This window comes from Heteronotia binoei, chromosome 1 (assembly GCF_032191835.1).
Source record: "Heteronotia binoei isolate CCM8104 ecotype False Entrance Well chromosome 1, APGP_CSIRO_Hbin_v1, whole genome shotgun sequence".
NCBI classification, from domain to species: Eukaryota; Metazoa; Chordata; class Lepidosauria; order Squamata; family Gekkonidae; genus Heteronotia; species Heteronotia binoei.
Genome location: NC_083223.1, coordinates 58,604,049 through 58,624,983, shown reverse-complemented (window position 1 = coordinate 58,624,983; position 20,935 = coordinate 58,604,049). Strand labels below are relative to the sequence as shown.

Below are 20,935 nucleotides of genomic sequence, written 5' to 3'. Positions count from 1 at the left end.
CCACAACTGAATGAAAAAAGGGAGTAGCACATGAAGAAAGGGGAGGGGAATGAAGTAGAAAATTAATGGTTCAGAATAATAAGATTACAACTACAACCTTTTAATTTTTTGTTTTTATGTGATGCTTTCAATCAGTGATATCTAAAGGAAAATTATATGCTTATGAATCTGTTGGGCTGTGTAACCCTAGAGTGTAATTCTGGGATTACAGTGTTAATTGCTTAAATATGTACTCTGCTCTGCATTCATTCTCCAAAAATTATTTCCTGTTAACTGCGTTGGCAAAATATGTAACACAGGTGTGTGTGTGTGTGTGTGGGGGTGTTAGTATAAGTGCCCACCATGATTGCTAAACTGATTGCATGAGCATCTTCTGAGATGTGGTGGACCTTTTATATGTGTTTGTGAACATGAGACATTTCAGACAGCTATGATGATTGAATGAATAAATAATTTTAAACTATTTCCATCTACTAGCCATCTTAATTTACCAACATTAATTTTAAATGGGAGGGAATTTATGTCAGATTGAAAATTCAAACTCTCAAAATTTCAAAAATGCTTGATAATTTCCATGCATACTTGTTGCAATATTTCATAGTTACTTTTTAAATTTACTTCTTACAAAAGTGAAATTTGCAAAACCTTCTCTTTTCCCAAAGATGGATTCACATGTTGTTTCTACAGATAATACCAAGAAAATGTTCTCTATTTAATATTTGGGTTCTGCTCACTGGAATGAGATCCCTGGATTAATTATGGAATAAAGGTATAACTGGGGTAAAACTGCTGGAAACTGCTCATCACTGGTTTCCAGCACAAAGATAACTGAGAATAGTGGCTTGCTAGAGCTTCTAGGCCCTTGTTGCTTCAGGAAAATGCAATCCTCATGGATCTTTGCACTGAAAACTTTCTGCTGGTAACACTTGTGCTTGAGGAACAGCTCTTCCTCTTTGCTGATGGAGGAAGGTATGCTTTAGTGAAAAGAAGGAGAATGGGGGCAGCATGTTGGAAGAGATTGAGATTGTCTGCAAACTAAGCCAAATATCGAAAAGATTTTGGTACAGACCATAAGAGGTGTGTTTATTGTATGTTTTTTTTTAATTTCTGACTATCCAACCCCATTTTTTTACATTTGTCCCCACCCTTAATCATGATAATAAATAGCTGTTGTCAGGACATCCCCAAGAATAGGAGCATTAATGATTTTCAAAAACTTAAACATATTTATTTTTGTCCCACCCTTCTTCCATGGATCTCAAGGTAACGAATATGAATCCCTCTTCTCCATTTTATCCTCACAACAATGTCATAAACTCAGCTGAGAGAGAATGTTTGGCCCAGATTTATCTGTCAAACTCTATAACAGAATGAGGATTTGAACCCAAATCACCCCAAGTCCTAGTCTGACAGTCAATCCAGTACATTCTGCAGACAAGTCCTTGTTTTGCTTTGTTAATTAGGTAGATAAAAGACTGTACTAGTCTTATAAATATTATAAAATATATTGTTATCATACTCATATGACTTTTAACTAAGTAATTTGGCTCAGCAATAATATTCTTTGTTCAGCAAGTAGAATGGTATTCTGCAAAATGGGTATTATTTACTGAAGTGAGATGGCCTTGAATTTATTATGAGCTGAGATAGCAGTTTGGGTAGCAATAATAAAAACTGAACTGACAAATGTAATAGAAATCTATATCACAAAGAGGAAATCATACATTAAGCATGCAAAGCAGTGCCTTTTGCATTTCTTATCCACCACATATATGCTCGGTTCTACTTTTAAAAACCCATTTTTCTTTGACTACAAAGGCACTGTACTCTGAGTTTATTCCTCAGTTCCTCTGGATAAAAAAAAAAAAATATCCTGCAGGGGTTATTTTGACTTTACTTTCAAAGGCTGCAGTTCCAGTGTTCAGTAAGATGATTCTGCGCATGCAAATTAATCCACACACGGAATTATCAGTTATATTTTCATAAACTACTAATGCTGAAATTGAGTTTTCTATAGACGCTTTTTGAAATTGTTGAAGAAAATTGCAAATTCCATCTGACTGAAATGACATGGTGCAAGACATGTTTGACTGCTAACTAATCAATGTGTAGCAGAGACTTCCAGCAAACTTTATACCTGTAACTCATGGGATAAAGCTAGGGCTGTGCCACAATTACTTGTTTCACTCTGGGCAAAAGCTGGCCTTGGTCTGGGAGTCAATGGAATAGATGCCATTGTGACAGGTCTTTGGGCAGATGCCCTGCGAAAAGATTTGGCACAGTATAGTGTCATACAGAGCTACTTAAGAAACAGGAAAAGAGGAAAGTCAAGTTCTAAATGCCTGTGCTGTTCATCATTCTAATTGCCAGGAGGCCTCTAGAAACCGAGAAACTGCCTTTTCAGCCCTGTGTGACACAATGGTGACATCAGGGGTGTGGCCTAATGTGCAAACAAGTTCCTGCTGGGCTTTTTCTACAAAAAAGCTCTGCCTCACTATCTTCCTTGCCTTCCTCTGGATACATGACATCCTGAATATATCCTTCTTAAATTGTGATGTCTCAAACTAAACACAATACTGTAGGTGAAGTCTAACCAGAGCAGAATAAAATGATACCATCACTTTGGGTGATCTGGACACTATAGTTCTGTTGATAGAGCCCAAAATTGCATTTGCCTTTTTAGTAACCACATCACACTGTTGACTCTTGTTCACTGTATTGTCTGCTAAGACCCCCTAGTTCCTCTTCACACATACTACTGTCTTCCTCATTCTGTAATTATGCATTTCATTTTTCCTACCTAAATGCACAACTTTACATTTATCCCAATTGATATTAAGCTGACAAACTGATAGTTACCCTGATCCTACTTTTCCCCCTTCTTGAAGATGGGGACAACATTTACCTATCTCCAATCTTCTGGCACCTCACCTAATCTCCAAAAATTCTCAAAAATAATGGACAGAGGCTCAGAAATTACATCCACAAGTTTATTACCCTCGCCTCAATGCAATTTATCTGGCCCTGAGGACTTAGGCTGCGATCACAGTGGAGGCTTGGCATGCTTCTAAGTGCAGCAATTTAAACGGTTGCAGGAAGGCCTGACCAGACTGCACACCCTGTGGCAGTTTCCCCACATGCTTGGGTGATGGTCAGGCATTAGGGTTGCCAATCCCCAGGTGGGGGCAGGGGATCCCTCGGTTTGAAGGCCCTCCCCCCGCTTCAGGGTCGTCAGAAAGCAGGGGGAGGGGAGGGAAATTTCTGCTGGGAACTCTGTTATTCCCTATGGAGATTTATTCCCATAGAAAATCATGGAGAATTGATCTGCGGGTATCTGGGGCTCTGGGGGGACTGCTTTTTGGGGTAGAGGCACAAAATTTTCAGTACAGCATTTAGTGCCTCTCCCCAAAATACCTCCCAAGTTTCAAAAAGATTGGACCAGGGGGTCCAATTCTATGAGCCCAAAAAGGTGCCCCTATCCTTCATTATTTCCTATGGAAGGAAGGAATTGAAAAGGTGTGCCGACCCTTTAAATGTGATGGCCAGAACTCCCTTTGGAGTTCAGTTATGCTTGTCACAGCCTTGATCTTGGCTTCACCCCTAATGTATCCTGGCTCCATCCCCAAAGTCCCCAGATATTTCTTGAGTTGGACTTGGCAACCCTATCAGGCATTTATATTACTGCAGCGCCTCAACCATGAAGCACACTGTCCAGTTATTAAAAAAAAATGCAGGCAGAGGCATGTGCATTTGTGCTCATGATCTTATGTGCACATTGGCAGCAATTAGGTGTTTATGTACTACCCCTTGTCATGATCTGAGGCCTAGTGCGGCCTAGAGGGCAGGAAGACTGTCTATGAGTAGATACAGGGGCCTATATCTCCCAGGATCCCTTCTGTCCCTCTGGTTGGGTGAAGAGGTTTTGAAAGGAAAACTAGCCCAAGAGGGGTGAGACCTGGGAGGAAAGCATAAAAGGCCAAGACTCAGACAGGGTATGTTCTCTCTGGCAAAGAGTGCTGGAGAGAAGGCAGCAGGAGAGATCCCTTAACCAGGGGGTGAGTTTGGGTATTAGGAAAGGGAACATTTAGCCTGTCATGTTAGGGCTTTTCTTTTTGTTTTACACCAACCTTTACTGTTTTTAGATTTCACTGTTACACTAAAAGTTTTTATTACCCACTTATTGTCTGAGCACTGTAAATAAATTGTTGTTGTTTAACTGCCTGGTTCCTAATGTCTCCTTGGTCACAGGAAAAAAGGTTTTGCTAAAAAGAAAGATACAAGAGTGGTTGGGTGCTCTGTATCCTCCCTTACAGACCCTTACCAGACTGGTGGCAGCCAGTAGCAGGCCTTCCTGGTCCCCTCATCATCATCACATCATCACATTTTATTTGTATCCCGCCCTCCCCGCCAAAGTGGCTCAGGGCGGCTAACAACAAAAACTTAATGCATACATTGTACAGTATATAACAATTTAACTACAATTGATTAAAATCTATTAAAATTCTAAAAAACAAAAACATTAATATATTGGTGCTATAATCGCTGGCAAGTTTACTTAGCAGTTTAGCAGTTTCAGTCAGTGAAGGCCATTTGGAACAAGGTGGTCTTGCAGGCCCTGCGGAACTGTTCAAAGTCCCGCAGGGCCCGCATTTCTTCTGGAAGCTGATTCCATAGCTGTGGGGCCATAGCAGAGAAAGCCCGAGTATGGGTGCTTTGAAGTTTTACCTCTTTTGGCCCGGGGATGGTCAGCAGGTTGTTCCCTGCTGACCTCAGTGCTCTCTGGGGTTCATACGGGGAGAGACGGTCCCTAAGGTAGGCAGGTCCTCGGCCATATAGGGCTTTAAAGGTAATAACCAGCACTTTGTAACGAATCCGGTATGTAACTGGCAGCCAGTGCAGTTCACGCAGCCCCGGCTCCCACTTTGGGAGCCCCAGCAACAGTCTGGCAGCCGCGTTCTGCACTAGCTGCAGCTTCCGGATTCGGCACAGAGGCAGTCCCCTGCTGTGTGACATCCCCTATGCTGACTCTAGGCTGCAACTCCTTTCTTTCATCATGTGTTCTGTTTTTGACATGTTGTATTAGTCCCAGTAGAGAACAAAAAACAAAGACAGGCACCCATGTTGTACTTGTTCTCTTTCCCTCAGCTAATAGAAGCACGGGGCCCAGTATTACACTCTTCCCCCAACTGCTGAACTGCAGCTTACAGCTAAGCTGTGTCACAGTTGTTATACAACAAACAAACAAAAATTGTAAAAGGAATAAAAGGGGAAGGGGAATGCCACAAATTTAGTGAAGTTGGTGCTAAGCCTCATCTCCATCCCCCAAACTGGTTGTGAGAAGAACTTTCACTCACAAGCTCTGCCGGCAGCCAGTGCACCATTTTCCCTTTAAGCTGGAGCAAAGGGAAAGCCCCAGGAGCTTAGAAATACCATCATGCCACATGGAAGCTCCCAAATAAAACATGAGCATACTATATTTCAGCCAGGGAAAAATCTATGGTTGGAAATAGCTCTGATTTAATCTAAGAAAAGACAGGGGGAAAGGATGTTCTCTTATAGCCAAATATCTTAAGCTTTGTAATAAGTGTGAGGCTATTAGAATTTCATTTTGTGATGTCTCAACATGTTATCTCTTGACAAGAGTTGCTGGAAAATGCAGATTGCCATGTTGTATGTTTTACTTAAATATATGACAGGGAAGTAAATTTTGGTAGCTGCCATTAGGGATGCTAGCCTCCAGGTGGGACCTGGGGATCCCCTGGAATTCCACCTCATCTCCACACTACAGAGATCAGTTCCCTTGGAGAAAATGGATGCTTTGGAGGGTGTACTATGTGGCCTTATAACCCACTGTGGTCCCTAGGTTCCCTAGGTTCCATCCTCAGCTCTTCAGGAGTTCCCTACCAGGATCTGGCAACCCTACCCCGCATCCCCTCTTGGTGGCCAGGGGGGAGCTGGCAACTCCAGTTGCTATGCATTTACTCAGTTTGGCTCTAAGCAGCAGAACTAGACCAGTGGATATTTGAATGTAATATACTGAAACATCTATGCATTATAACTGATTTGAACAGATGGTCTTTCCTGGAAACAATATATGTGATTACATGTAGTTATGTTCTATTCGTTAAAAACAAAAATGAGACATTCATCTTTTTCCCTTGCTTTTGATGTGCTGTCTGAAGAATACGACCTGGAACCCTGCGATGATCCTGGTGTTCCTGCCTTCAGTCGAAGAATAGGATTTCATTTTGGGGTTGGAGATTCCTTAACATTCTCTTGCTTCCCTGGATATCGTTTGGAAGGCGCAAGCAAGCTTACGTGCCTAGGTGGTGGCCGCCGTGTATGGAGTGCACCTCTGCCAAGGTGTGTGGGTAGGTGGTCACATGCTTTCATTTCATTCATCCAGTGGGGGTGGGCGGGAGAAAAACAAGGAAGCACTTAATGCTGAGGGTAAAATAACAGCTTTCCAAAGTACTTTGACACAGTAATTATTTCTCATCTGTTCTGCAGTTCTTGATCTTTGTTTTAAAATGTAGCACAAAGATTTGATAGTAATAGCTGTATTCAGTTCCTAAAATTATAATATTTATATGTCTCGAAGGGATGGTGCGCTACTACATATTTTAAATGAGGACTAGGTCCTTGTGCCAATGTACTCTGATTCTGAATTTAGTAACCAATATTGGCAGTCAGAAACTGGCAGTGAAATGCAATTGGAATGGTCGTTGATTGGGAGGTAATCTACACTTACATCGAACTATGCATGGAGGCATAAATCTTTCTGCTGATTTTGACAATAAAGAAATTATCCATTTGGGCATAATAATCCTAAATAGTCTTTCCATGGTTTTAAGCCTTGCAGCCTAGATCATTTTGTGATACTTGGCAAAAACTGGAATCAGCTGCAGTCTGGTGAATTTATATTTGTTCTGCTTTCAGTAATCAGCTTCTGTTCTATTTTATACAATCTTGTTTCTTAAAGGATTTTGTTTCATCTTACAAAATTAGTTCCAGTTATTGAACAGGGAATATATCTATAGCACTGACTAGTTAGTTTGATGGGGGGTGTGTGTGTTGAATCTAACTTCCCAACAGATCGACAATGTAAAAACCATATCATCATGCAGCCTATTGCTGCACATTTACAGCTGGAGCAGATGACTTAAGAAAACAAGAATTCCATTATAATGAAATTTTATACATGTGAGATTCTCTGTTGGGCCAAACAAGCACCCATCAAGACCATTTCAGGTTGGTAAAGTGACATGATGGGGAACATGAAACCCCTCCTGCATATGTACCACTCTCATGATCTGAACTGGGACACCACATTTGCTGGAACTGAGGACAATCTGCATAACACGTGAGTGTTATATAGGACACAGGATGATCCAAGCTGCATATCCCATAATGTATTAGTAAACAGATGTTTCTGAAATATGCATTACAAACACACAAGGCTATATATAAACTCAAAAGTCCTATTAAAGCTAGGGCTTTTAGCCAGGGCTAGGCTTCTAATCATTTGAAACAGCCTCAGAGTTTTTAGTAACTATTTCTGTACATAATTTGCAAAGGGAAAAATGCAGCTGCCAGCAACACATTTTTTAAAACCACTAAAGATCAAAGATCTTTTTACAGCCTTGCTTTTGCTGTTCAATTATGTGTATTCTCCATGCTCTTTGAATCGGTCATGAAATCCAAGAAATGACTTTACCACACAGACTGCACACCAAGCCAAGATATGCTGGATGATGAAGCAATTAAATATGGCTTCAGATTGAATTTAAAAACAAGTCCAATTTTCCATTATTTATCGTGGGTGGGGGTGGTCTAAAATAAAGGGCATATGGTACTCACTGGAAGATCTTCAGTGGCTTACTTCTCCCAGTGGATTACTTGTTACAGGTCTGAGGCCATCCTGTATGCTTCTGAGCATCTATTCACCACACAGCAACATATTTAATTGGCTCTAACAAGTACAGTTTTAAGGACTATTGTTGGTCCTCAGAGTACTTACCCTTCATTTTACATTTTATTACCTAATTTAATTCCAAAGACTAGAAAGATTTTCTGTTTTGTTTCACCAACACCCCCCCCCCCATGCTACCTTTCCAATAAGGTCAAAATTAGTTGCTTGTTTCTCAGCTTTCAGTAGAGAGATTGTTTCATTAGTTTGGTATTATTAAAGCTATTAATAGTGGTTTTAAGCTAAGTATATTAAGTCATTATGAAACTATATGGCGATTAAAGAAAATCATAATACTGCATCCATATGTTAAAAAGTATCCTAAGTATTATTTTCTGCCTCGGGAAGGCTAAAAATGTCCTGGTCCTGCAAATATATACATGTGTGTACAACTTCCCAAACCTATAAATTAAATGGAAACAGAACAGTGATAGCTGTATTGTGGAACATAGATCTGCCTATAAGAGTTCATGTGCAAGCACATTTCTTCTTCAGAAGAAGCTTATAGTTTGAATAAAACTTTGTTGGTCTTAAAAGTGCTACTGAAATTCAAACTTTGTTCTATTACTTCAGAGCAACATGGCGGCCCATCTGAATCTATTCAGCTGCTTAGAAATCATGCTGGTGGGACCCAACAAATATATTACATCAGAACAAATGTCAAATTTTATCTAGAAAGCAAAGTGCCTCACTGACCCCTCAGATTTAGGGGGTAGCCATGTTGAATTTCAGTGGCATTTTTAAGACCACCAAAGTTTTATTCAAGGTATAAATTTGCGCACAAATGTTGTCCCCTCAGAGACATGCAAGTCTCAAATAATGTGAATTCCAAGAGCACAAGAAAATTCCATTAGTCTGCATTCAGTTACTCTGGAAGACCTTGAACCTCTCATTATTTCAGTGTTTCAAAGAATCCTGGATGTTACTTGGTAAGCAGGATGTTGGCACCCAGAAGTTGCTCACATACAGAGTCTCCTGTCTGCTGTGCTATAGAAGTGCTTTTCTCAACATTAGAAGTCCCAATTGCTTTCATCTGAGCACCTGGCAGCCTGCATCTTGCCTCATCCTCATGAACAGCTCTGCAACAGGGAACCTGCAACAGCCCAGCTGTGGCAGCAAGAAAGCTGACAATTTTTGCTGAAAATATTTGGGGAAGGGTAATATAGGCTCCTACTGAGGGGTATGTGCTGACACTTGTTCAGGATGGCAGTGTTGTTTACTGAATCCAGTAAATAGTGGCGGATTATCCAACTGTTATATTGTAAATAAACAATACTTTTCGTAAGTCATGCAGACTTAAAATAAACATCAACCTGGGCTTGTGCAGTGGGCTTGTATAGATTCTTCCAGAGTGTTTGTTGCATACCTTATAGGCATTTATTTGTAGAAGGCATGGGATTAAAATGTGATAGACAGATGGCTACAAAGACAAAGAACAACATATGACTAAACTTGGTTTATTAGTCTGCCCACTTTTTAAAGGGGTGTCTTTTTGCAGCGTAGGAAATTAATATTGTTTATCCCTAGGAAATTAATATTGTTTGGCCCTGATATTCATTGGATGAATCATTATGTATTCCTATACAAATGTTTGTTTGCAGGCTATTTTATTAAAAAGATAATAAAAAGGTCTCTGAAAGCTGGGCAAAGGCTTTGTTCCAAATGTCAGGCATATGAAAGAGGCATCATAAAAACTGCACTTCTCTCCTGACAGAACTCCTTTAATTTGAATTTCTGATATGCATCAGCTGTTCCCTGTTTTGAATATAATTCCCTGCCCAGTGCTCTGTTTGACTTTTTAAAAGTGCTTTTCAGCTTATTATCTATCTGGTCTCAAGACAAAGCTGTTCCAATACTTTACAGAAACAGTTTCAAAATTATTTAATTTCATAGTTAAATTGATTCTGCATTCTGCTTCTAGATTACAGCAGTTGGCATTCATCTCTGAGGATTATCCCTAAAATAAAGTCAGGTACAGATGAACCACAATGCTTAGTTAAATAAAAGAGTACTATGTATTCAGATTACAGGGTACCTCACAGTTAATTTTTTTTTCTCCTTTGCTGAAATATATTCTTGGTTTTAATGAAAACATTAATGTGGGTTTCTTTGTAAGTCATTTCTGCACACTATTAACAGAATTTGAATTAGCCTGGAATACAATTAAATGACATCTTAGACTTATTTGGGAGGACCCAAGTATAGCATAGTTGATCTGAAATATTCAGTTGGTAGAAAAGAAGTGAGCAGATCCTTGTAATATAGTTGCATGTTTATCAGAGCTGAATTATATAACAATCACATTATTGGGTCTTTCTGGGATTGTTTCATTTCAGATTGCAGGTGTGGGGTCATAGTCTTCCATGTTAAAAAAAAAAAGTCATATTCAGTGAATATATATATCAAAATCCAGGACTTCAAGAGGCAGCTAGAATACAGTATTTTACACTAATGCGTTAATTTTCTACATGTAGAAATTTGTTGAGCATTCAGAGATGTAATCCTGAAGTCTGAAATGGTACAAGATGAACTTTTCTGTGATCTATATGACGTAATAGTGTAGCTCCAAGTCTCAGAAAGGAATTTTGAGGATGTGTGTTCTAATACTAGAACTTGGGAATAGCCAATGAAATTGATAATACAGGACAAGTACAGGTCAGTTAAAAGTAAATTCTTCTTTACTTGATGTGTAATTATATTATATACTTCACTGCCAGTGGGGTGTACTCATGGCAAAGGAGGTTAGATACATTTAAAAAGGGATTAGATATATTCATGGAGGATAAATCTATCAAAGGCTGCTAACCATGGTGGGTAAAAGGTACCTCTGTATTCAGGGACAGTAAACCTTTGAAACCTACTGGTAGGAGGAATTGGGGGAGGGGCTTTGCCTCTGTTGGCCCTCCAGAGCAGCTGGTTGGCCACTGTGAAACAGGGTGCTGGGCAGGATGTACCACCAGTCTGACCCAACAGGGTCTTCATATGTTCTTATGTACAAACTTTTAATCCTGCTCTGGTTTTGTATGTTTACATGCTGGCCCAGGAAAGAGTACGCAAAAAGCTCAGATGTGTACACTTAACATCTGATGTGTGATGTGGGTATTTCATATTCTCATGTCGTATTGACTACAAGGAACAAATCTGTTATGAACTGGTGCCTAAATCTGAGGAGGTTGAAGAGGTTGCCCACCCCCCACTTTATTTTCAATACCATCCTTTTGGTACCATTCATGATTGGGGGGAATATGACAAAACTTTTCCTTTTGTGTGTTGAATGCATTTAATACTGCATATTGAAGGAGGCTTACTAGGCATGCCATCTGAACCTTTGCTGCTGAAAATACAATCTCATTTTGGGATTTAAATGAACCTCTCCTAGAACTCTTAATTGCTGTCTTAAACAATGGGATGTGGGTCTATGTCATTCAAAATGGCTTATTACACCAAGTGAAGACATGGCATTATCAAAGCCATTGAGAAAGATGCTGCAGATTTCTTTGGTTCACATAATTTTAAAATAGATGACTTGGAATGTAGATAGTCCTAGGATTTTTTGCCGTTTAGAACAGGAGAGATAGAATCAGATGAATTGTTTTGACTGAAAGGAAGTACTGAGCAATAATTTAATTTGAATATTCTATTTTTAGCCTAAAGATTGATTCATTCACAATATAGCTCTCTTTTGCTATAGGGCTTTTATTAATCACTGCATTTTCCACCAAGAAAAAAATATTAGATCAAATCCAAAGCAAAAAGCCTCTGTCTTATAAGAATGTAGATCTTTTTTTTGCTCTACCTCGAGAACAGTATGTTGCTTCTTTTTACAGTATTCTTTAAAACCACAGAATCATTTCCAACGAATTAGTAGATACCCCTCTATGGAGCATTTCTGAATTGGCTATGGTTTTGTAATTTTTGATGTCCATAGCCTTTCTTTTATTTTTACTTTTTAAAAAAGGTGTTGTTCACTGCGTCTGACTTCAGAGCAAATTTCCCACTAGGTTTGTACACTAGTAGTTTATTTACATTATTTCTTTACCCTGTCAAGAATGTTGCTAATTTTCTGTGTGCCCCTTTTGGACCAGAAAGAGCTTTCCAACCATGTACCTGATCTGATATACAGTACTGAAAAAATTCATTGCAGTAATAATATTTAATATAAACTGCCTTATTTGATCATAATAGCTTAAATTGAAAACAAATGCTAACATGCAAGATAGTTCTCCTTGGAGCTGTTCGCTGACAAAGTATTACTTGTTAGGTCGATTCTTCAAAGCTGTTTTGAGCCACGATGTGTCAGTTTTTTTAACACAAGGGGATTGCCATTGCTTGTATGTTTTGCTTTATTCTGTAGAGAAGGGATGGGCATGGAAAGCAAAAATGGTGGTTCGTTGGGTTACCCAATTTGGTGGTTCAATTCCTGAACAATTTGTTTGTTTGTTCAGTTTGGGAAGGTGTGGAACAGCCTCCTAGAGAATTAGGAAGCACAGGTGTGCCATGATGTGCCTGGCTCGATGATGTCACCTGGAAGTGACATTATCATGCTGGGCACATTGCCAAGGGGTGCTCTATCTTTTTTGGGAAAAACTCTATGATAACCTTAGAGTTTTTTCTGAGTGATAGAACATTCCCCTGGCAATGTGCCTGGCATGATAACATCAATTCTGGGTGACATCATCACCCCAGGCATGTCATGGCACACGAGGGGGATACCCCGCCGATAACAACACAGACAAACCAGCCCAAAACAAGTCATTTCATTTTTATTTTGTGCTCATCACCATTTGCTGAACCAATTCATAATGAACCACGAATCAGCCGTCTTTAGCAAGAATCGCAGTTTGTACTTCAATTCATGCCCATGCCTACTGTAGAGTCATGATAAGAGGGATAATAATAGCAGGAAAATAGGAATGAAACAGTAACCTGCTATCTGAAAATACAAGACAAGATGAAGTAGTGATAAAGTGAGCTAGTTCTTTTAATAACAGTTTCATGTAAATACTGATGCCCTAAGCACTTTCAGTTATCCATGTAGTGGAAATTCCTAGCATACAGCCTTGCTTCTGAACTGGTCATAGGGTTAGTGAACTGCATTGTGAGGCTAGAGATCCACCTGGTACAGAAACTTACTGTTTCACTGATAGACACCCTTTAAAGATAAAATTCTTCACTCAATATTTTATTTAATCCCCATTAGTATTAAATTAAATCAGCACAATTACTCACATCTTTTTCTGCACATTTAACATATCCCTGATTTTCTTGGCAGTTGATCCATAAACACTGGAATCAATTTGGAAGTTCTTTTGCATGTCTGCCCTCCCTCTAGCTTTTCACAGTTGTGGAGTCAGTTTAATTTCTTTTGCGTATGCCTTCAATGATGAGGATTTTCAAGGGAGGTTGCTGTCATCAGTAGTGTCACAGTACTACTTTATAAAGAAGGCCATGAAATATTGATACATTATTAGAGTGCTGTAACAGTAGACTTAGCAGATTCTCCAAATTCCCAGCTTTCCTTTTTCTATTTTTTTAAAGTAAATCTCTCTGTACTTCCCTTGTGGAAATTTTAAAAAGACATATATCTGCAAGGAAAGAAATTAGAGACTTAGTTTGTTGTAACAATGCTTTAGCAATATATCAAAATTTTAGGGAGAAAATGGAACCACACATCTTTAGAGTGGAGAGGAGAAGACAGAGTGGTTTGACTAGCACAACCCAATAATCAAAAAGTGGTCTGGATATGGGTGGGAGTAGACATGACAAATAAAATTGGCAGAAACATTATGCATGAGGGAAAAGGTAAAAAATGGCTTCCAAAAAATGTTGTGGTAAAAGTGGTTTCAAAAAACCCAGAAGAAACAAAGTGCCGGGGGGGGGGGGGTTTGGAGGGACAAAACTGAAGTGAAAACTAAAGGCACAAAAATGAAAATGCAGGTGAAAATCAGGATAAATCAAAACAGTTACGGGGCCATACCTGAGCGGAAAAAAATAACCTTCAGAAAAGCCCTATAATTATGTAAGTGCTTAAACGAAAATGTGTCATGTTCTTAACCAGTCTGCCCAGAGCTACAGCAGCCTATAGAAAATAAGCCCTATCTATCTATCTATCTATCTATCTATCTATCTATCTATCTATCTATCTATCTATCTATCTATCTGTCTGTCTGTCTGTCTGTCTGTCTGTCTGTCTGTCTGTCTGTCATCTATCTATCTATCTATCTATCTATCTATCTATCTATCTATCTATCATCTTCCTTCCTCTTCCTCTTCTTCATCTATCATCTATCGACACACACACAGACACACATTTATTAGCTGCCTTTCTCTTTCATGAAACTCAAGGCAGCCTACACTATTATAAAATAACACATTAAAACAATATAAATAAAACAATTATAAAAATGCATAAAAGGTCACAGTGTAAAAACTACAATTGGGACTGCCAATAAATGAAATCTAAATCAGTTGACTGCAGTCCTAAATAAAACTATCAACTGCCTCCTGAAGATTAACAGTCAGGAGGCCAGGTGCACCTCCCACTGGATGTTGTTCCATAATCATGGGGCTGCCACCAAAAAGCTACTCTCTCATGTGCTCAACAGACAAGCTTCTGTGATAGGACAGTCAGGAAGTCCTCTCCCTGCAATCTTAATTCCCTGGCAAGAATGTCTGGGTATAAGATATACCTTGGTTCCCAACCATGTAAATCAATCCTTGAATCGGGCTCAAGAGAGGATTGGTAGCCAGTGTGATTGGTGTAATATTAGGGTCATCTACTCCTGATGGTTGAACCCAGTCAGCAGTCTAGCCATAGCAGTCTGTACCAACTGCAGCTTTCAAATACACTTCAGCTATAGTCCCAAGTAGAGCACATAGCAATAGTCCAGTCACTTTGCTAGATCAGACTGAACTAGGGGATGGACTCAGTTGATTAACCAAATGAAGTTGGGCAAAAACAGTTTGAGCCAACAGTCACCGAGTATTTGAAGATGACCTCTGTGTAAATCAGCATTCTTACACAGCGATTCCTATAACTCCACAAAAGACAGGAGAAATCTTGAGTTTCTGGTCTGCCTTTCTACTAACCCAGATAACCTCTGTCTTGTCAGAATTTTGGCTTAATCTACCAAATCAAATAGAGATCTCTGATTAATTCAGTGGCCTCATTGGTTTCCATAACAGCTGGTCCTACAAATCTTAAAAATGAAAAGGTACTACAGATCTCAAAATGATGAGTAAAAAATTAAAGAAGGCTACTGGATTGGTGTAATTTATATGGATTTACTTAAAAGTAACCAGTAATGTTTAAAGTAAAGCCATACAGCCTAAGCTCCACAGACAATCTTGGAGAGGACAGAATATTTCTCCTCCTTTACTAGCATATCTCTGCACTGATACCTTCATTGTCCTAAAACCTTGCTAATTTTGACTTTTTTTAAAAAAAAGAGGAGGAGAAGGAGAAGCTAAAACTAGTCATTTCACAATCCTTCTCTTTCTTTGATAGCAAACTAGGCAGGAGTGGACTAGCTATATAGCCTACGGAGATGATTCCTGGAAGGCCACTGGCAACCAAGAGCTAGCAGAGCCAAGCCCTAGTAACTTTGCAAATACTGCAAAGGCCACTCAACTCAGCTAGCTGGCTGTGGTACAGAAGGGGGCAATGTTATGCCAGCAGACCTATAGTCCTCTAGGACCTCAGGGTGCCTCAGAAAATATAAAAGGGACTGCTAAAGCCTCACTTTTATACCCAGAGAAGAGATGTCAGAAGGCCAAAGGTAAGAAGCAGCTTGATCAGACTCAAACTCACTGGGAAATGTGAACATAAGTCAAAATGTTGTAGAGCACTGAAGCATGAAAATTCAACTAAGGAGTTCTGAAAGAAGAGGGAATTTCATACCTTGATACAGGGATTCAAAGATTCTCATCTAAAGGCTAACAGGTTTTTCATAAATAAGTTATAAGAAATGAAAAATGCATTATTGTCCTAAAGTTGCCACCAGCTACAAAGAAATGGAATTTCATACCGTTTGTACCAAAGTATTAGCGGGAGTTAGAAAATAATTACAATGTTTAAAATCTTTAAAATTGATAATTAACTGTGTCTGGTTTTGTTTGTTTGTTTTAGCTGAATGTGGAGCAAGTGTTTCTGGAAATGAAGGAACGTTGCTTTCACCAAATTTCCCATCTAATTATGATAACAACCATGAATGTATCTATAAAATAGAAACTGAACCTGGGAAAGGTATTAATCTGAGAGCCAGAACTTTTCAGCTGCACGAAGGGGACACTGTGAAGGTAATTTTTTAAATATATATATATATTCCTAGAATTAACTAATCCAATATTGTACATTCATCTTGAAAAAAAACAAACAGACATGTTGAAACTTGTGACAGGATCCTCACTTTCTCTGTGTGTGAGAGAATTGAAGCTAGTTGTCAGTTCTGGACAAGGGACCTGAGAGACCGCAGTTGAGTATATTTAAGTTCAAGTTCAAGTTCGCCTTTATTGGTATAAAAATATCAAAACAAATTAGTTTAAAAAGGTAAAATGAAACCATCGTGTGCATTTACATCTGAGTGAGCATAAAGATAAATTGTTTATATGAGATCCCTTGGCGTACCAGTTGAGTATATTTACCAGAGTAGGAAACATTAGGAGACCTGCTGTTACTGACTGCAGGTTACCTTTTTCAGCTCTCTCCTCAGGCATCAAAGCTGGGTCTGATAGTATGGAATGGATCCCAACAGGTATTCAATCTTGCCACCAGAGTGGGCACTTTTCAGTATGCTGCCATTCTTGAAAACCATAGGTGTCTTTCACTTCCTTTAGTATAATTCATCATTCCATTCTTTTCCTGGCTCCCTGGGAGCCATGAACTCATGCATTTTGTTGAGTTTGTCAGCTCTGGGAACCTGGAAAAAGGAAAGGAGGGCTTTGGGTTTGGGGGCATGTCCACGTATGTTGTGGTGTTCATATGTTGTCCTGGTGCTAGACTAAACTGCATGCCTGCTCTCTCCCCTTAGCATAAGGGAGGACTATTTCCAATGTCTAAGGCAGCCACTGCTAAATGAGCAGGAAAGCTAATCTGCACACATACAGGAATTCTAGTTACCATAAAAGATGAGCAACTGAAAATTTGTTAGTAGTCAGTTTGTGTTATAAAGCCTTAACATGATTTTTGGATTAAGTTTCAAAGGAAAAAATCTGTAGAGGCAGATTTTTATTTTAGGGTATTACTTAGGCAGATGCTAGTGGTAATGTCAATTTCTAAATTAGTGTGGAGGAAGATTTTGAGGACTTATGCTGAAAAATGTACATTACAGTGTAAAGGGTTGTTTTTTTTAAAAAAGAATCAGAAAATAAAACATTAAGTTAAGAGGCATTTTGGTCAAGGCACATGGGGATAACACACTGGATTCCTAGCCATCTCTTTAATCTAGTAGAGAAGTTTAGAATAAAAATCATATGCTGGAAATTAAAAGTAGACAAGTTGAAATTGACTTCAGATCAAGGTACAAAAGCATTTGCTTTTGCAAACTTAGTGAGCCTTTCTAAGTCAAGGGCTTTCCCAAGTGTAATGAAGATGAAGTAATGATGGCACAGCTGATAGTGTTTGCTTTGCATGGAACAATTTAAACAAAAATCACACAAGATATATATTCGGTGTAGGAAACTGCACTATAAAATATACAATACTATGGGCAGCCCAATCCTAACCTCCGTGGCGGCCAGCAGTGGTGTAACTGCAGCGCCACTAGTAGGCTTCCTGGGAACTTCGGTATGCTCAAGTGTGGGGAGGGGAGAAGCATAGCTTGCCATGAGGGAGACCATCGCCATGGCAACGCCACTGGCGTAGGACTGGCATAGGTGCGCAAGAGAGGTGGAGGCAGCCAGAGGGGAGGGCCAGCTCACCTCCCCCAGATTGGCCAGTCCTGGCGCATGCACCGCTGGTCATGACAGTCAGGGGTGGGGAGAGGTGGCCCAGGAGAGGCTGGTCACCATCCCCAACCCGCCCTCTGGCAGAGAACAGAGCCAATCACGGGCAGACTGTCAAAAGCAAAGGAGAGACATCCCACCAATGCGAAGAGGGAAACAGGACTGAGGTTGAGCCATGTGCGCATGAGAAGCCTGACTTGGTGTCAAGGTGGGGGTGGAGGGAGGGAAGGGGAAGTGTGAGCTGCACAGTTGGCCATTTCCCTGGCTTCCCCCACCCACTATCAGACTCATGCCAATAGCAAGTGGGCAAGGGGAGTCCTGTGCCCTCCCAGCGAGCCACAACCAAACAGGAAAAACAAAGTGCAGGAGTCTGCAATCAGGGAAACCAGGCAAAATGTGTGTACTGGAATGGGTAGACAGAGTCGCGGCATGCCACTGCGTCCCACAGAGAAGTCCTCCCTGGCAGGGATGCAGAGTCTCACCCTGACTCTACCCGCCACTTGCAGGTAGCAGCAGGACACTGAGAGCGAGGTGCCAACCAGGTGCCTATAGCATCGTCCCCCCTCCCCTCTGAAGCATGCCACAAGACAAAAAGACCCTCCAGCTCCCCTGTCCAGCCTCTCGCGGAAGCGTCTCATAGTTCGCCCTGCTCCCGAAGAAACAAGCAAGCCCGCCCTTCGAGACATCTCCCCCCCGGCCAAGGACAGAGTGGCAGAGTGGAGGGGCACACAGAAACAGAAGACAAAGGATCGCACAGCTCAGACTTTATTCTGTTGGAACGGAGTGCAATGGTATCCCAGGAGCATCTTGGATGGTCTCGCCGGGGGTGGGACTCCACTCAGTGCGGTGGGCAGGAATAGTTGGCCAAGGGGGGGGGGTGGAGCCTCTGTGTTGAATTCCCACCTGCAAAACAGACACATAGATCAAGAGCACTTGCAGGAGGGGCAGCTGAAGCAGGGGGTGATGTTTCAGTCAAGAACTCTCTTAAAGGGACAGCCTCTGCCCCACCTCCACACAAGCATCGGATCAGCTGTGGCCTCCTGCCAGGGGAAACCGTGGCAGAGGACAGACCAAGGGAAGGGGCCTGGCAGCGGCAGAGGGGGCCAGCAATCCCCCCAGCCCGCTGCCTGGTTCAGCTGTTGGAAATGTTTGCACACTGTGCAGCCTCAAGCAAGGGGAGGAGGACAGTGGGGGTGCACAATAAAACTTATCTAGCCATGGGGGACCATCTTTGTGCACTGAACCTCTGGAGGTACCTGTTGAGACCTGGAAACAAGAGCAGTTAGCCCCAGGGGAGAGACCTCGCTCTCCCCTTCTCAAGTCAAAGATACTATCTAAGCAACCTAGCCGTGTTGTGCCCATCACCAAAGTGTGCTCTACATCTGCGCGGCAGGGAGCTCCCCGGCAGAACTCCTTGCTCGCGTGCCTTTCCCTACCTAATGGGTCGTGTGCAGCCTGAACGAGAGAATATCTAGGCACTGGGGAGCGGTGATTGGATGCTGGGGAGGTGGCTTGCCAAGCCCGGCATGCACGGGGATTGGTGAGGCAATTACACCACTCCCTAAGGGGTTTGCGAGCTCCTGCGGTGGCGGGGCCACTTTTTGTTTTCGCTTTCAATGAGCACCTATGAGATACGCAGCCATTTTCACAGACGTAACTTTACACTTCTCAGGGGGGCATGTCATGGCCCGAACTTTTTAAGGAGCGGCCTAAGCCTGGCTGTGCCCCTGACTCCTCCTCCTCTTGCACTGGCGTGGTTTCCTCTGCCGGATGTACACTTCTGCTCGGGTGCAGCCCTACAGACGGAGTGGTGCTCTGGGGCCCCACGCCCACATAAGTCCCCTCTGGTGCGGCCGAACTGGACTTACATGGGTACAAATTCGATTTCCGCCAACGTGGGGAGATGGTTTGCTCCCAAAGCACTTTACCCCCCTCTAGGATTGTGCTCTAGAAGTACCAACTATCTTTGTTCCTCAGGGAAGTATGAGGAAGAAGGGTACTCCTTATATTTTGGTACCATGGGTATATACGGTGTTTTTCTTTTTCTGTCTCTTTTCCCTCATTATACAAAGAATGGAGAAACCACAAAACATCCACTGCATCTTGAAAGGTCATTCATTTTTTTAGTAGAGATAGTTACGAATGTATTGAAAAAGAATGTTCCTATAAGGAATGGCACCATGTTATAAGGATGAACTTCAATAATATTGCATCAAATTACGTTACTGAGATTAAAGCATTTATCAGCTAACTAGTCTTTTGATAAGAATAACTAAATTAGAATAAGACGTAGATAATCTTTTCAGTGCAAATACTCTAGTACTTGCATACAATTTCCACAGTGTTACCTTTGGGCATTAGCCGGTTTGGATATATTTACCTCGGTAGACCATAGTAAAATGCCTGCAACAAGTGTAGTCTATGACATTCTTGGAATACCATATATCCTCTTATGTAGATGCCTCTGTCACATATATGATATAATTAAAAATGGGAATTAAATTTTCATTCACTCTATTAAAGTTTAGAAAATCTGCCACATCTTAAAAAACAAATATTCATTTTTATTAAACACTCTGCAACATTAAATATGTATGTCAATTTACCTAAAAATAGACTATTATTCATAGAGCCTACCTTGGTTAGATAAAACAATATTCATCTACTTATTTGCATAACTGCTCAACCATGTTAAGTACAATGGAAAATATGACCAATAACTGTTGAATTGTGCATGGTTGCTAATGTTTAATTGCTACCATTTCGGAACTCAAAAATGCACGTGGTCTAACAGTATAATCCTAAGTGAAGTCCATGACCTTAGAATGGTGTAACACTGCTTAGGATGGTAGTGTTAAGTAATACAATTATAGACTACTTACTTATGTGAAAAAAGAATTTGTTCACTGCCATTCAGTAGCATACACATTGTATAATCTTAAACAGATCACACACTTCTGAATCTACTGAAGTCAATGAGGTTAGAAGTACATAACTCCAGTTAGCATTGCCCCCGCAGATGGA

At 40.7% G+C, this 20,935-nt stretch overlaps 1 protein-coding gene across 1 annotated transcript in view; it reads left to right on the top strand.

Moving 5' to 3' along the window:
- CSMD1 (CUB and Sushi multiple domains 1) overlaps positions 1 to 20,935 on the top strand; it is a 1,753,937-nt gene that overhangs the window by 1,394,522 nt on the left and 338,480 nt on the right. Inside the window, exons 21-22 of the mRNA XM_060234944.1 lie at positions 6,183 to 6,371; positions 16,098 to 16,267. Coding sequence (XP_060090927.1) covers positions 6,183 to 6,371; positions 16,098 to 16,267 — 359 coding nt within the window. The remainder of the gene's footprint in view (positions 1 to 6,182; positions 6,372 to 16,097; positions 16,268 to 20,935) is intronic.